This window comes from Lissotriton helveticus, chromosome 1_1 (assembly GCF_964261635.1).
Source record: "Lissotriton helveticus chromosome 1_1, aLisHel1.1, whole genome shotgun sequence".
Taxonomy (NCBI): Eukaryota; Metazoa; Chordata; class Amphibia; order Caudata; family Salamandridae; genus Lissotriton; species Lissotriton helveticus.
Genome location: NC_136057.1, coordinates 312,232,220 through 312,248,186, shown reverse-complemented (window position 1 = coordinate 312,248,186; position 15,967 = coordinate 312,232,220). Strand labels below are relative to the sequence as shown.

The 15,967-nt window shown below is 45.9% G+C and overlaps 1 protein-coding gene across 1 annotated transcript in view; it reads left to right on the top strand.

Annotated features, from left to right (window-relative positions):
* The window catches only part of SLC13A4 (solute carrier family 13 member 4), a 242,910-nt gene that overhangs the window by 208,721 nt on the left and 18,222 nt on the right, over positions 1-15,967 (top strand). Inside the window, exon 13 of the mRNA XM_078647303.1 lies at positions 4,778-4,911. Coding sequence (XP_078503429.1) covers positions 4,778-4,911 — 134 coding nt within the window. The remainder of the gene's footprint in view (positions 1-4,777; positions 4,912-15,967) is intronic.

Below are 15,967 nucleotides of genomic sequence, written 5' to 3'. Positions count from 1 at the left end.
ACTATTTCTGTAAAGCAGCTGTAGATAGAGCTGTCCACTGCATTGAAGAACTCATCGTCATTTAAGTATTGATGAGTTTCTTCCTCCTCTTCGTAGTAGCCCTCCGCCATGACTGGGGACTCCTGACAGGTGTGTAACCCTATGACAGTTGAGGGCAGCGCAGGTAAAACTCAGCACTAAATATGGTCAGGCCTTTGGCCAGCAACAGCTTTGGGTTTGGTAAAACCAGGGGAAATAATGAGGCAGCACAAGCCTTCCAGCGCGCTGACCCTCTCTAGCAGACCGGGTCTTGTCCACCTCCGTGTGTGCTGTCAAAACGCTATTAGCAACTGCCTTCAGGCTGCCAAAATAATCACGCAGTTAAAACTGCCAAATCAGCGCGGTATTACCGCAGTTACGGACCCTCACGGGCTTTCACAAAAGGGGGTCAAGTACAGACCCCAGCTCGGGGCTTTCAAGGTGAGGCAGCGGGAGGCTCCAGCACGAACTCTCTCCTCAGTGCGGTTCCCGTTTCTGAGAGAAACTGCGCTGAGGAGAACGAGACGCAAGGGCTCCCTCTAGCGGTGAAAGCGCACCGCGGTACTAATGGAGAATCGCGTAAGGGACGACGAGCGTCCCCGCGATCAACAGGGCTCTGTGAAGGCAAAAATGCATATAAAGTAACAATATCAGATACCACAGAGACCCCCCGAATACATTCAAGGCATCCAACAAGCCAAATCACAAGCAGAGAAAGTATAAAACTCTTGTCAAGCAATACAAGTCAGAGAGATAAGACAAGCATTTACAATGCAATGGTCTCGGCATTGTTAAAGTTAGAGCTATTGGCATTGGTCATGCCATTATTTTAATTTATGTTTTTGTTTTTAAAACATATAAATAAATGGCATTGTCATTTACAATGTCAATAGCTTATTGTCTGACCCATGTTCTGATAGAACATCCACTATAGAAGCAACACTGTAAAGGTCTCCGACTGAACAATGATGCTGAATACTAGCTGTTGTGCTATGCAATAGGAGACTCCACTTGGAAGCCATTCAGAAATAGAATTTTCCCTACTTCATCAATGCTGTAGTGACCATCTACATCCAGCAAATTACACTCCAGCTAATATAACTCACTATGAGGGCCCTGCTGGCTATCTGGGCCTTATAAACTGATTGCAAGGACTATCTCTTGTTGGAAAAAAGTCAATACCTACCTGCAAACCCCAGCATAATTTCAAGGAAACCTGGATGGACAGAACTGGTGCAATGGGACTATATCAACATAAAACACAGGCGGCTCCCCTGGAGTTTGAGGGAGTGACATAGGCACTGAATAACAAAAGTAAACAAAGGAATCTAATTTGCAAATTACTAGTCATTTCAAAACACCCCTTATAATTACACAGCTCCACGATGCTCTGCATACCATGGTAGCAGTTAAGCAGAACAATAAAGCACTTTACATTATTGTTGTCCAAGGGTACTGAATAGAAACCTAGATCTTATGTACCTCGTAGCACCCTCTCAAAATAAATATAGTCCTTCGCTGCCACCAGGACAGATACGCAATACGTCTTAGCTGCAGGTACATAATGAGGGGCACATCCATTTTAGGCGAGCCTCACTCAGAGTAAAAAATATACTGTAAAATCATCTTAATGTGCAGATCTTAATCATGGGACAATAATTTGCTCACACCTCCCTTCCCAAAAAATGTCATCCTGCCATAAAAAACAGGTTCTATGGACCCCAGTTTGCATCTCAAGTGTGAACCCACTGGATCAGTATACTTGGATCGTGAACTGTGACTACTGAGCACATCAGCTCCAAATGCTCTGCATTACCTCTCTCTCTCTCACGGAGATCTGCAATACCTTCAAGTAAACACCGCTGGTACATATTGTAATGTAGGAGTGCAGGACTACAATATTATTGCAATTATGTTTGTAGGGAGGGAATCACATTGGAGGTCTGGCTGCTCGGTCAAATAAGCAAAATGATATCCAAAGATAAGATTGTTGTATGGGGAGTGCACGTCAGGAGCTTCACAATCACCTGGGGAGATAGGCGAGCTTGACTTAGGGGAAATCAGGAATAAACAATTGGCAGCGAGGTTAATGGGCCAGAAGAGAGCAGAGGAAGAAGAGCAAAGGGAAGCGAGAAACAAGTGGGGACTTTATGCACACTTAAAGCAATGGTGGTTTCATTAAAGCAATAGATATTTCATCAAAAATCCAAGATATAGCACTACATCTTTAATAATTATGTGGTATTCCTTCAGACATTTCAACATACTACACATGCGACACTAAGGGAAAGGCAATCTTAGTTTGATCATCGGAATGACTAGACACAAAATTTGCAATGACATAACACTAATCGGAATAAGAACTCACTCCAATGACTTGGCAAGAAAAAAAGGGCAACGACTGTGGCACGTGAAGAACCATCAATATATGGTCAAGCGTCAGAACATTACAAACACAGGAACAAACAATTCTACCACATACCCACAGAGAAGAACCTGTCAAAAATGACACGAGACACTCCATGCCCACACCACAGCACAACCCCCTACATCAAGAGAAATCACACTAAAGTGGTGAGAGGACACTCACAACTCCACCACGTATCGGGGATAGTAAGATGCCAAACAGCCTTCCCCAGGCGGCCCCAATTAGAAGAAATGGAATGAAGACTCCTGCCGACACAGTGAGGCCATACGTCCAGCAAGCCAAGAAGAAATACACGATTGTGAACAGGCCCAGGGTGAGAGGATTAAAAGAACCTAAGAAAAGAAGGAAGAGTTAAATGGCCACTCTTTTGGCTGCTCCATCATTACTCTACAAAGCATCTTACACCTTCAACACTCGGCCAGAGTTATGCTCCAACAATATTTAAAAGCCAAGAAAAGTCGAGTGGGCAGTCCTTAAACAATACCTACAGCAAATGAAGAGTGAAACACCCTTACAATGGATTCAGAAGCAGGAGTGAGATTAGATCTGAAGTAATACTGAGACTCCCTCAGACAGTATGAGGCACACTTAATATTGGCAATATAACTTAATCTCTTGATCTAGGAGTACTGTCAATGCAACTACCTTACAGAGAAGAAGAGCACAGCATTGGTCTTTCAGTGACAAATGACTTCCTGGGAAAGGTCGAAGTGTGCCTACATGGCAGACCCAAGTCTATCATTTACAATGACTTCTACTGGCTTCGATTTTGAGTGGAACGAAGGATACAATCAATGGAAGAGTCATACACTGCATTAACAGTAATACCCGCTGGGAATTCGATTGTTCTCTCTATATTAACACTTGATGTTTCTCTGATGTGAGTAGCATAATGTAGTCTTACTCCCATTCAGCCAGGAGCCTTTGTGCAAATAAAGATAAAATGAAGGGCATGATGGTTTAAAATTGTGTACATTTCTGTGTTAGAGGTTGCAGTAAGTCAATTCGCATTAAAAAGCTGAAGACTGGAAGGGTTACAGACCTGCTGGTTCATGGAAGAGGCTGCGCACACTTCTTTCCGGTGTGTTGACTGGAAGTCAGGCAAAGTCGCCTGTGACGGGGGCGGGCCGCGTCCGGACTGGAAGAGGAGGCAGGCGGAGTCAATGCGTCTCGCGGCCCGGGGCTCCTGTGAGCGGTGGAGAGCCCCGGGGCCGCGCCAGCAGGAGGTTGCGCGCAGCGTGCTGAGAGCAGAGTCCCCCGAGATTGGCCAGGTAAGTTCAAAAGGGCTGGGGGGGCTTGGTGCACTCGTGTGTGTGTGTGTGTGTGTATGCTCGTGTGTGTATGTATGTGTGTGACGGTGACGGCGGCAGGGGAGGGGGAGGGGGGGCCTTGGTGCACTTGTGTGTGTGTATGTGTGGGGGGGTGTGTGTCTCTGTATGTATGTGCGTGCGTGCATGGGCGCTTGTGTGTGTGTCTGTGTGTATGCGCATGCGTGTGTGGTGTTTCGAGCTTCGAGACAGCGCCTGGCCACAGATCGCGTTCGCGTGCGCGTGGCAGTTTCAAATCGCCATGCGCGTGGCCAGGATTGTCTCCTGGGAAGCAGACACGGCAGCAATAGGTTCTCGGCGGAGACGCGCTTACACGCGGCTAGCCGAGACCTAAAAAAGGCACTTAACTGGCTGCGAAGCAGCGAAGAAAGAGGAAGATTGCACAAGATGCACGCCCTATCTTCATGTTATGGACACTGTGAAAGGACTAATGTTGTGTTAATCTCATGGACTGATGGGATACGTAGTTGTTTATACAGTGAATATACGAAATTTTTTCTTGTTAATGCTTTTTCCCTTTTGTTTTCGGGATATATAGTATTGGGTTTTGGTGCTTTTCTGGGCTGCTGTGAGTTTGTATGGTAATAAACAGCGCAGAAGGAAAAGCATAATCTGAAGCCTCCGGTCCTGACATAGAATTTACTTACTTCTTAACTGAACACAACTAAACAGCTAAAATGGTACAAAACAATGAAAAAATGTGAAAAGATTATATGTATTATTAACTTAAGAACTTTATAGTTAGATGTATGGGTGGTGGAATGGCTCGAAACTGTTTCTCACACTTTCTGTGCTTCAGATTATTTTGACTTCCAAGTATCTCCAACTCCTATTCCAGAATCAGTATCTTTCTAGAATTATCATACAACTCGAGGAGATTGACGTATGGCGTAATTTAGTTTGCATCTCTGTTCATGACAGATCTACTGTGAAAAGCATCATATATGGCACAATTTAGGCACTATGAAAGGTTTCACTTGCTCTTTTGCATCCATATGTGCAGGAAATGCTGCTGACCAGACTGCAAGCAGTGACTCCATGGTCCCCATGCTGACGTGGCAGGAGTTCCAGAAGCATATGCCTTGGGAGATCATAGTCCTGGTTGGGGGAGGTTATGCCCTGGCTGCTGGATGCAAGGTAATCCTAAAATATTGACTTGACTCCTGTATTTTGTTAATTGAAGAGAAGCGTACCTGGCTGGAGTGGACAGTGCAAACATCACGAGTGACACACAGTACCCCACCACTGGTCAATAACAGTAATAATAGTTTCTATACCCATATATCTAATGCAATGAAGGTAGAAGCATAGAGTTGCCATGTTGTATGTGTAAAATGACATTAGAGGCACTTTCTACATGGTGCTGTATAGTTTTCGCTGGAGGCGTTACTCTTTTCTCTGGATCTCTCGGATATGCTCAATCACTCTATGCTACAGTCATGTAAGTCCCAGTTTATTGTAGTCACACCCAGGAGATCCCCTGAGCCTCAAACGGTAAATACAATATTTTGTGGGTAAAGCTAGAACTGGCAGGCGACTCTCACTCCACATCGACCGAGTTAAGCTTGAGTAGCAAGGAACATTGGGAGTAAACCAAACTGTCGGTGAATCTCTTCCATATGTAGTATACACAGAGCCTCGTACCCCCAAATCAGTATGCACACACGAGTGGTATTTTACTAAATAAGCATTTACTATAAACTATTTGTCTGCAAATCGTGTGGATTAGAATGAGTGTAAGTATGATAAGCATTTCAGCAAGAATTATGCAAATTAGAGGAATAATTAAATATGCCTCAATCCTATTTCATCACACATCCCTATCTTACTAGTTTTACCTACGTTATAACCAGCCATCTAACCGCATGGGTAAGTCCTACATAATATGCGAATATGTTAAGTCATGCAATGCTGTCCCACTTACCTTCTTGTGCCTTCACTCCTAAAGCAAGACCTCTGCGTTTCAGCATTCCCTCCAGAAACCGGTGAGTGTGTTTAACCCGGCCCCCGAGCCAGGGAAGGGTTGGCTCATTGGTTTCTGTATCACTGAACTGGATTTTCAACAGGGCTTCTTGTTCAAACAAAATTGTGTGTGCAAAACCTTACTGCTACTTACCTCCTTTCTTCTACAAGGTCATCTCCATCATAGCCATCTTTCAGTTGCTAAATTTACAAACAATGCGTGCATCACCTGCCTGTGCTTTTTGTCTGGTCCATCTAAGAAAACTGTGATTCAGGCCCTTATCACTTCTCTGTTGGGTTATGCCAACGCTCTGTATCTTGGACTGCCGGTTTATGTCATACATGCATCTCAGGTGATCCAAACGTCTGCGACACTATTATAACTTAATCTACCTCTGAGAACTCGGGTCCCAAGTACCTTCATGCTCTGCATTGGCTCCCTGTAAGGAAACACCTTGGGCCCGATTGAACTTAAGACTCAATCCTAAACTTACTACTATTTTGGTATTCACAGAATCCACTTACTACTTTTGTCATTCACAGAATGCACTTACTACTTTTGGTATTCACAGAAGTTAAGATTTTGTCTTAAGTTTGTCTTAAGACAAACTTAAGACAGACTTAAGACAAAATCCTAACTTCTGTGAATACCAAAATTAGTAAGTTCATTCTGTGAATGCCAAAAGTAGTAAGTGGATTCTGTGAATACCAAAATAGTAGTAAGTTTAGGATTGAGTCTTAAGTTCATTCTGTGAATCGGGCTCATTTTGTTGAAGACTCTGGTGCTGATTCATGGTGCTCTGCATCAGATTGGCCCAAATTACCTGTTCACCAGAATCCATTTCTGCTGCCCTGACAGGAACCTCTGCTCCTCGAATAGGGCCTTAGCAAAGGTCCCTAGAAATCTTCGGTCCGGGGGTTGTTCTTTCGCCTTCCTTGGGCCCTCTGAGTGGAATAAACTTCCCCTGGACCTTCAGCAGGAGAGCTCGAAGCTGATTTTTGTAAGAAAGCTGAAAGCATGGCTTTTCACCCAGACTTAACTGAATTGCTGAAAGACTAGCGCCGAGACACTCCTTAGAAGCATCTGTGCGCTCTACAAATCCCGCTCATCATCACCAGAGAATGGATGGAAAGGATCCTTATTGATTCTGTTAGCAGGAGGTAAGAAAAACATTGCAACCCAAATACACATTGATTACCTGAAAATAAACAAGTTAACCTGCTATCTGGGCATTTGGCTTTCACACGCATTTTATTCGAAAGTTAAGACATTAATACGTGTTGTGTGCATTCAGGCATGAACCGAATGCAACACAAACATACACATAAAAGCGTCACCATACAAGTTAATACTAGTTTGATGTCATGGATCAGTTTTGATGCAGAATCAGAAAAGCATATTTGTGTCAAATATTTTCTGTTTGACTGACTTCTTTGCAGGATGGCACAGGGCTCTTCCCTTGCATTCATTGTATTAAATAATTGGTACCTTTCATTAATCTCACTTAAGAATCTGGTTGCAAGTCCCCTACAAATGGACTTGCAGATTGTCAAGTTTATTAGAGGGAAAAAACAGGGCAGGCCAGAATAAAATCAAACAAGAATCGCTTTCGTCTGTATTTCTATGAGACATCCCTTCCTTACTTTCCATGGTGAAGACCAGGCAAGTGGACCTCTGCAGAAGCTTTCACTATTCAAATCCATCAGCCACTTTACGGGTTAATGGTCCATTTGGACGGTAGTTTTAACCACAAATTAGTAAGGTCTGAAGTGCCTTAAGGCTCAAACAATGGTGCAGCACTCATCAAATGCAGCACAGTTTTGCTCTTCGGGCACAAACCAGCCACTATACAGGCCACTGGGTTGGCTTACCCAACACAATGAACTGACCCAGGACAAGTCTAACTGCGTTATCAGACACATAGGTCTGTACAACATGAAGCCGACTGTAGTCAGAAGTCTCAGGACAGGTGCAGGGCAGAAAGCCTGCACAAATACTTTCCGACACTCTGCAGTCAGGGTAACTCTTCATGGGCTGCTCCTTTGAGATCATGAGTGTCAAGTGGGCTAGTATGATCCCATAATTGGTAATAAAGCTTCATTAGTACCCAAGGGTACCTAGAAGAGCTCTCAATTGTGTCTGGGCTGTAAGTACCTCAGAGCCGACCTCAGCTTGGAACTGGTTTACAGAGGCCCAATCATGCCCCTATAGAGGCATGCATATGGCCTGAGGTCATTGGTCAGACCTGAGAAGTCTAACCAATGACACTTTCATTTATGGTCAATTTGACTCTCTGTAATGCAGCCAACATCTATAGATGTGCCCTAGATGATCATTCCAAATGTTACTAACACAACTGTTTACAAACTGACATTACAGAATGCCTCTGGATCTCAAATAATGCCATGGCTTTGCTTGATTGAAGTGATTGCTTGGAAACAGTGGGCCTCATTTATGAGTTTTTGCCGTAGGGCACCGCTACAGGTCTTACTGCTGCTCTGCCTTACAGCAAAAGAAAATTGTAGGAATGCGTGTATCTATCAGATACAGAGCATTCTTGTCCTTTTCCCCTGCACTGGCGCACAATGGACTGCCATGCGCCAACGCAGGCACCTTTGCACCATGGTGCAAAGGTGCCTGCATTGCGGGGATAATTGTTTTTGCGCAGGAAGGGAAACCTTCCTGCACAGAAACAATCACAAGACGCTTTTTCCTCATTTCATGTGTGCTGCAGAAAGCAGCACACATAGAAAAAGGAAAACGAGGAGAAATAAATATATTTCTCCTCGTTGTTATTCCCTTACGCCTCCCCTGGGAGGAGTACGTTTTTGGCACTGCCTCAGAGTTACGATTTCTCGTAAATCTGGGGCTGTGTCAAAAAACCATGGATAATCCTGGGACCACCCCCTGCAACACCCGCTGCACGCCCCTTTAACGCAGAAAACTCCATTAAATGGAACGAGATTTACAAGGTTGCATTTAGCCAAAAAAAAGTGGCCTAGTGCTGCCAGGTAAATATGTAACAGGCTCCTGCGAAACCGAAGAGTCACAAAAAGTGACGCACCGATGACACCAGGGGCTTATAAATAAGCCCCAGTGTATGTAGTTACAAATACCTTCAGCCTGTTCATTTCCCAGTTCACCACTATTGTTGCTAGTCTCTTGCAACAATTTCAATCACTCAAACAGCATTTTTAAAGCGCAGCACTGTCATCCCTAGGGGGTATCTGGGTGCTGTGTCTCCATTGAAGAGATAGTTCTTGAGCCACTTTCTGAAATCTGTAAGCTAGGGGACTGTGCGGAGCTGGAGAGGGGGGTCATTCCAGGTCTTTGCAGCGATGTAGGAGATGGAGCGGCAGGGGCTGCAACAGATGCAGGGCGTGTGTGCGAGGGCGAGTGGAGAGAAGCGCAGGTGTCTAGCGGGTTGGTGTAAGTTTTGCCGATGGTTGAGGTAGGCAAGTCCTAGGTCGTGGAGGGCTCTGTAGGCATGCATGAGGAACTTGAACTGGGATCTATTCTGGATGGGGAGCCAACGGAGGTCTCTCATGGGGCCATGTGGGTTTGTTTGAGAAGGTCCAGGATGAGTCTGCCTGCAGCATTTTTTATGGTCTGCAGTCTTCTGAGGAGAGGGATTGAGATACCAGCATAGAGGGCGTTACCATAGTCGGGGTGGCTGGTAACAAGAACCTGAGTAAGTCTTTCTGGTGTTGGTTGGGATCCATCTGAAGATTCTGCGGAGCATGTGAAGTGTGTGGAAGCAGGGGGAGGTGACTGCGTTGACTTGTCGTTTCATGGTCACTTGGCTGTCGAGGATGATGTCATGGTTGCATGCGCGGTCAGTCGGTGAGGGTCTGGGAGCAAGTTCTGCAGGCCACCAGCTGTGGGCCCAGGCGGAAGTGTTCTTCCGAAAGATCAGTACTTCAGTTTATTCAGAGTTGAGTTGGAGGCAGTTGTCTCTCATCCATTCGGACATGTTGGTGATGACGTTGCAGAAGTTGATTTTGGCGTTGTAAGGGTCCTCGGTGAGCGAGAGGATCAGTTGAGTGTCATCTGTGTAGCAGATAATGTTGAGTCTGTGGCATCTGACGATGTCTGCAAAGCGGGGTCATGTAGATGTAGAACTAAGCGGGCCTCAGGGATGATTCTTGTTGTCCACCGCATATGATGTCCTTGGGTGCAGATGTGAAAGGAGGCAGTCAGATGCTCTATGTGCATCCTGTAAAGAAGGAGGACATCCACTTGAGGGCCTCTTGCTGTATGCCTATGTTGTGGACTCTGTTTATCCTTCACTACCAAGTAAATTAATTAAAATATTGAGCTAGTGCAGAATGTTGAAGCAAGTTTGTGTGCAGACACTCTAGACAGTGCTGTGTACTGCCTGCTTGCTCTACATAAAGCAAAAGTGTGGGACTCTTCTAATATATGCTTTAACAATATGGCACTTGTAATAGTGAAAATGTAACTTTCACTAGCGTGTCCCTGTGAAATAGGCTTCATAGGAATGAACGTATGGAAGGTAAAAGTAGCGATGAGAGAACATAAAAGCAGTATCCAGTATGAAGGACAAGTAATACATTAGTGACTCACCTTAACGATAAGAAGCACTCCAACCATGAGATTATGTGGATCATCACAGAAAAGATGAGACCGAGCAGATATATCCAAACTAAAACACATCCTCTCTATATATATGGGTATTAATGGGCCTTCAAATTGGAGACGCATATAGGAGGCCTTAATGATGATGGAGGGCGAGATGGAGTTTCCAACTTGATACTAGCAGCTGTTGGGTTACGATTTTCTTTCATCAGAGAAGCTGGCCTTCTTGGTATGAAACCCCAGAAACGCACTTGTTTGAGAGATGGAGATGACCGTCATTAAATATGATAAAAAACTTCCAATATGACTACAAGTCAGTTCCAAGAATTTTTTTTCTACGTATGTTTATCATGGCAGCAGGTGTATCATTTCTCTTTTTTATGTGTCTTACACACCACTTTATTGTAGGGCATGGAGTAGGGAAATATGGTAAGAGCATTAGTCTTCATTAATGCCCTTGTCCTTAGAGGCGAAACGAGAAGCAGAAACATGTCAACAGTTGTTAGAGGTGAAGGGTCTGAACAAACCATCTTTTTCCATGTTTGTGTGAAGGGACAGACTAATAATATAGTAGTTCATTACACCAAATGACTAGTAATAATGGCCCTATTGTGTGAATAAATGAACATAGGGCTGGATGACTTTGACAACATATTCATATCAATCTATGAGAACAAATTGTTTGAGCCCACAGCATCATTCAAGAAAACCAAAATAGCAAATGTGGAAACCACCATGAACACCAGCATCCTTCAATGGTGAAGATAGATACAAGTGATGAAGCATGCCACCGTTACCTTGTGTTCATGACAGTATGCTATTCCTTTCAATTCAAATGTGTTGAGTTTAGTAGTTTGGTTTGATTTAATTTTTCTAAAGCATGCGAAATCCCGCGGGTGTCTTGGTGCTGACATGATACAATGTCCTACTTCCTACGTTTCATCAGATCACTAGATCACTGACAGTAACTGAAAGATGGCTGTTAGAAATGGGGATTTCCGGTTGGCTAAGGCTTGCGCAAAAGCCAGGCAGCAACCACCACTCTAGTCAGGGCAAGGAGTTACACACCAAGATAACCCCTGCTCACCCTCTAGGCAATGTGACACGAGCAGTAAGGCTTATCCCGGAGGCAATGTAAGTTAAGTATTTGCACACGCACCCACCAGCAACAACATCCAAGGCCCCCCACAAAAGGAACTCCACACAAGGTTATATAAAAATAGCCTTTGTATTATCAGAACGCATCAGAATCAGAATCACAGGATGTACATTGTGCCATAGGCACGGGCAGAATTTACAGGGGATTATGTACATGGGACAGGGCCACGTGGGCCACTATCAGGAATAAGCACTTTTAGAACTAGCACTTGGTAGAATTAGCACTTTGTAGGAATAACACTTAGCACATATAATAACTGTAGCACCAAATAGCAAATGTAGGACACAACCAGTAACCACTGGTAAAAGGTAAGTATCACCTACGCAATCCTAAACACCGTAGGCAAATATCACGCAGGGAACCATGAACTTACTAGCATAACTATACTAGGAACAACAACCTCCTAGGCATAAAAATACATCTAGAGGTATCAGAACACAGGGTGCGCAAAACATAGTACACACAGTACATTTCCTAACACCCAAAAAGCAATAGCACAGGAGTCATAACAGCACATAAATCACATTAGGGTCCAGGTTGCTAAACGTAGCAGCTGCCCACTACTTGCTGGGCAGCGGAGGGACAAGAACAGGGCATAAACGCTGCAGCTGGCACTAAGTGCTGCGCAGCTGGGGAAGGCCAAAGTAGGGATGAAGGAGTGCGTCTCACTCCTAAGATGCAAAGTACATGTCCCTAGGAAGGTGCAGCTGCCCACTACTTACTGGGCAGCTGGAAAGCAAACTGTGACAGGGGCCCTCACTGGCCCTTAGAAGCAAAACTGTGCAAAGGGTTGGAGCCCTCTAGGCTTTAGAACAAGAATGCACAGAACGTGGGAGCCCTCTAGGCTCTAGAACAGTACTGCCCATTTTGGAGCCCTCTAGGCTCTGACTCAAAATATGTGCCTTTAGGGAGCCCTCTAGGCTCGTAAAACAAATGTGCCCCAGGTTGGAGCCATCTAGGCTCAAGAAATACTGGGGCCTTGTGGGAGCCATCTGGGCTTTGAATCAACTGCGTGGCTTGGAGCACTCTGGCTCCTAAGACTGTCCTGCCCCAATCGCTGTATCCCATGCGGGAAAGACCTGGGCCTCTCTGGCCCCTTAAAATAACTATGGCCCTTGCGGGAGCGGCCCGCTGCAAGATGGGGCCGCTCTAACCGGGGACGCACCACTGCGCCTTAATCAGGCACCATCACTCGCCTGCACAGAGCCCCCCAGCCCTCTCTCACTCACCGGGCCGTACTTCCTGGTGGGGGCTCCTCCGGGCGGCTCGGCTTCCATGATGCGGCAAGGGGGGCAGGCACTGGCAATGTGCCTCGCACCCCCTTCACCGAACACAGGCGGCGCTTGCGGGGCTCTCTCTCCTGACGAGAGCCCCGCCTCTTCAATGCGCCGGTCTTCACCCGGTCCCCCATCTCGGGACTGGGACTTAGGAGGTGGAGCCCTCAAGGCTCAGGGCTAACTGCTCCCGCTGGCTGCCCCGGGGCTCTCCACAGTTCACGGGAGCGCCGGGCGGCCATCACTCAGCCTCCTACTCTCCTGTTTTTGGTCGGCGTGGCTTCCCCCAATCGGAGCGCGGCGGCGGATGGGTCTTCCTCGCTGAACCGGAAGTCCAGCCCCGAGTCAGGCACTACGGTGCCAGACTTCCTATTTTGCGGCGCGAGGGCCGCGGCGGTGTTTTAACGGGGGCAAAATGAGGGGTGGGCACCCTCGGTTTTAAAAATAAACGTAGAAGCGGGGTGGGCACCCACTAAGGTGCATATAAACGGGGTGGGCACCCGAAAAATATAATTAATTAAAATAAGCGGGGTAGGCACCTGCACTGCGGCAAATTCGGGGGAATCTCTACACCGGGGATTCCCTCAGGGCAAAGAGCAGCTCAGCCCCGCCAGGCTACATTTTAAAAATAAGATCTAGCGCTTCCAGGCTGCCAGAGGTGCTGGAAAGAAAGGTGAAGCCAAAAAGGGTTTCCAGCAACAAAGTCCTCATAAGTGAGAGGGCAGGAGGGTCCAAAAGAAGTCCTCCAGGGCATCCAGGGGCTGGGCAGGGCCCAGGGAGGCAAGCCTTCCTCTGGGCTCCAGCAGCAGCACGCCCCTGGTATATTCCAGTCAGAAACAAGAACATTTTACATGAGGTCACAGCCTCTTTTTATACACCAAATCCCTTTGTCTCTAGGGTGCAGGGTGGGGGAAAACCAGACGCAGCTGGTTCTGGAGCTCTTTGTTTTGCTCAGCCTGTCTCCTTATTCACAGGACAGGCTAGGGTGATCAGTCGCACCACAGGGGACAGAGCCAGCATTGTGGAGGGAAAGCCCAGCCCTATTCAGGTCCCAGGTGCAGCCCCTCCCTGCCATCAACATGCAGATCTCCCCATTCACCACCGGGGCAGACCCATCCTGACTTCTGGAGCCAGGCACACCAGCCAGCTCCAGCCAATCACAAGCCAGACAGTCACTGCACAGACAGGCCAACTTCTAGAAGTGGCACTTCCACACTAGACACATGAACGCCGCACACATCATCGCGCAGCATTCAATCTCACAAGTTCGCACATACCAACTTCAACCTCGCACTCCCCACGCATCAGGAATTACCATGGACACACACATTCCCCATGCATTCCTATGAGAGGGCAGGACAATCTCACACACGCACTCAGAGAGCGCACGCACTTTACACTGCACCACAGTGCTAAAGTGCGCAAAGACCAGAAATCATTATAATGATGTAACATTAAAAGGCAAAAAGTTCAGGGGTGAACCTGCCAGAAGGGCCAAGTCCAACAATGGCTATGCGGATGCAGAGAACAGCCAGGCGTATAGCTGCTTTTGGAAGCCGAAAAACTTGGCTAAACTTTTAAGCCTTAAGTGAAGTTTTTTAACAGAGTTTGCGGGAGGTATGACCAGAACTCCGGCTTCTTCCATCAACTTTCTTAATTCTGGGATTAATCGCTGATCTTGATGTGGCAGATCGTAGCTGTCTTTCTGGCGGGTACCATCTGAATTTACTTTTTAAATACTCTGATCCAGCTCCATGCAGAACATTGTAAGCCAGGCATAGTGCTTGTCATAGAGGATTTAAACCATTCTGGTGGGTGAGGGGATGTTATTCAATATCTTACGTGATTAGATGCAGAAGGTCGCTTCCTGTTTTTTTACCTTTTGCATATCTCAGTGTTCTGACTGTAGATGTGTTGATAGATACATTTGGGTTTGTCAGCCAGATAGACAGGGATGGCTATTGTGAAGGCGTTGGGGAGGATGCAAGTAGTCGTAAGATGCCCCATCAGCGGCCTTACATCAGGACTGTGGCTGAATTTCTTTAGATGCTTGATGAGGTGTCCTTTGTCCTTAGGAATACCATTCAGGAGGCCCCTAGGATTTCTGTGAGCACATGGGGAAGAGCATTGTCATTAACCAGATTCAAACATATGCAGTTATGAAGACCCTTTCTGGGAAAAAATACTTTAATTCCGTCGATACTAAGAAGTCTTGTTTTTAGCAATGGTTCCTTGAGGGTGAAGTCAATGATGAGGGTGAATCCTAGTAACTTGGCATTATGGTAAAACTTATTCCCTCCATGTTAAATTTGTCTTGAGCAAAGGTTGGATTGATTGTTGCTCCTGGTGAAGAGAAGAAATTCAGTCTTGGTGAGGTTGAGTTTCTGGTATATGCTGGAAATTCAGGTCTGAAGAAGGTGCAATAAGTGCTTCAGGCACCAAATGTTGAGGGTGGAGGAAACGTCCACCTACAATTGTGGGTCATCTATGAGTTGGTGCATTTTGACACGGTTCCATGTAGCGTTTGAAGATAACGAAAATTCTGCTGGTGACAGAGAGCTACTAGGATCCAGAGGTTGCACATGTGGATGAGCTGCTGTTGGTTGGATAGGTAGGAGAACAGTAGAGTTCTCATTCAAGACTTCAGGGTGTGGATGAAGATGTTTTAGGCACCAGTGAGAAAGGTGGCTAATAAATCTAGAGGTATCAGGAAGCAAGTGTCATCTTTATCTGAGGCCAGGAAGTCAGCGCCTATTATCAGTAAGGTGACTGCTGTAAGCTGCAGCATGACATGAAGCCTGATTGGTCATTGTGGAGGAGATGGTGCCAATGTGTTCTTAGAGTTATGTCAACTACTTTTTTTGATGCTCATGCTAATGAAGGGTAGTTGGTTGTTTGGCCAGTACTTGGCGAGTTCTTAGAGTTCTAGCTGTCTTCAGGAGTGGGAGAATATAGCTACTCACGATGTTATCTGAAGATGTTTAAGATGAGGTAGGCATTGACAATGGGGATCCTCAGTGAGTGAGCTTCTCCAATGAAGACTTTGATTACTTAAGTTATACTCTTCAAAGAAGGCAACTTTGGAGAAGTTGAGTGTATCAATAAGGTCTATGACAGAAGGTTGAAATATGCCTGCAGTGGGATGTTTCTGTTGTGGTGAAAGGTGGGGCCCAGGAGGTATTGTGTTGTTGATGTACT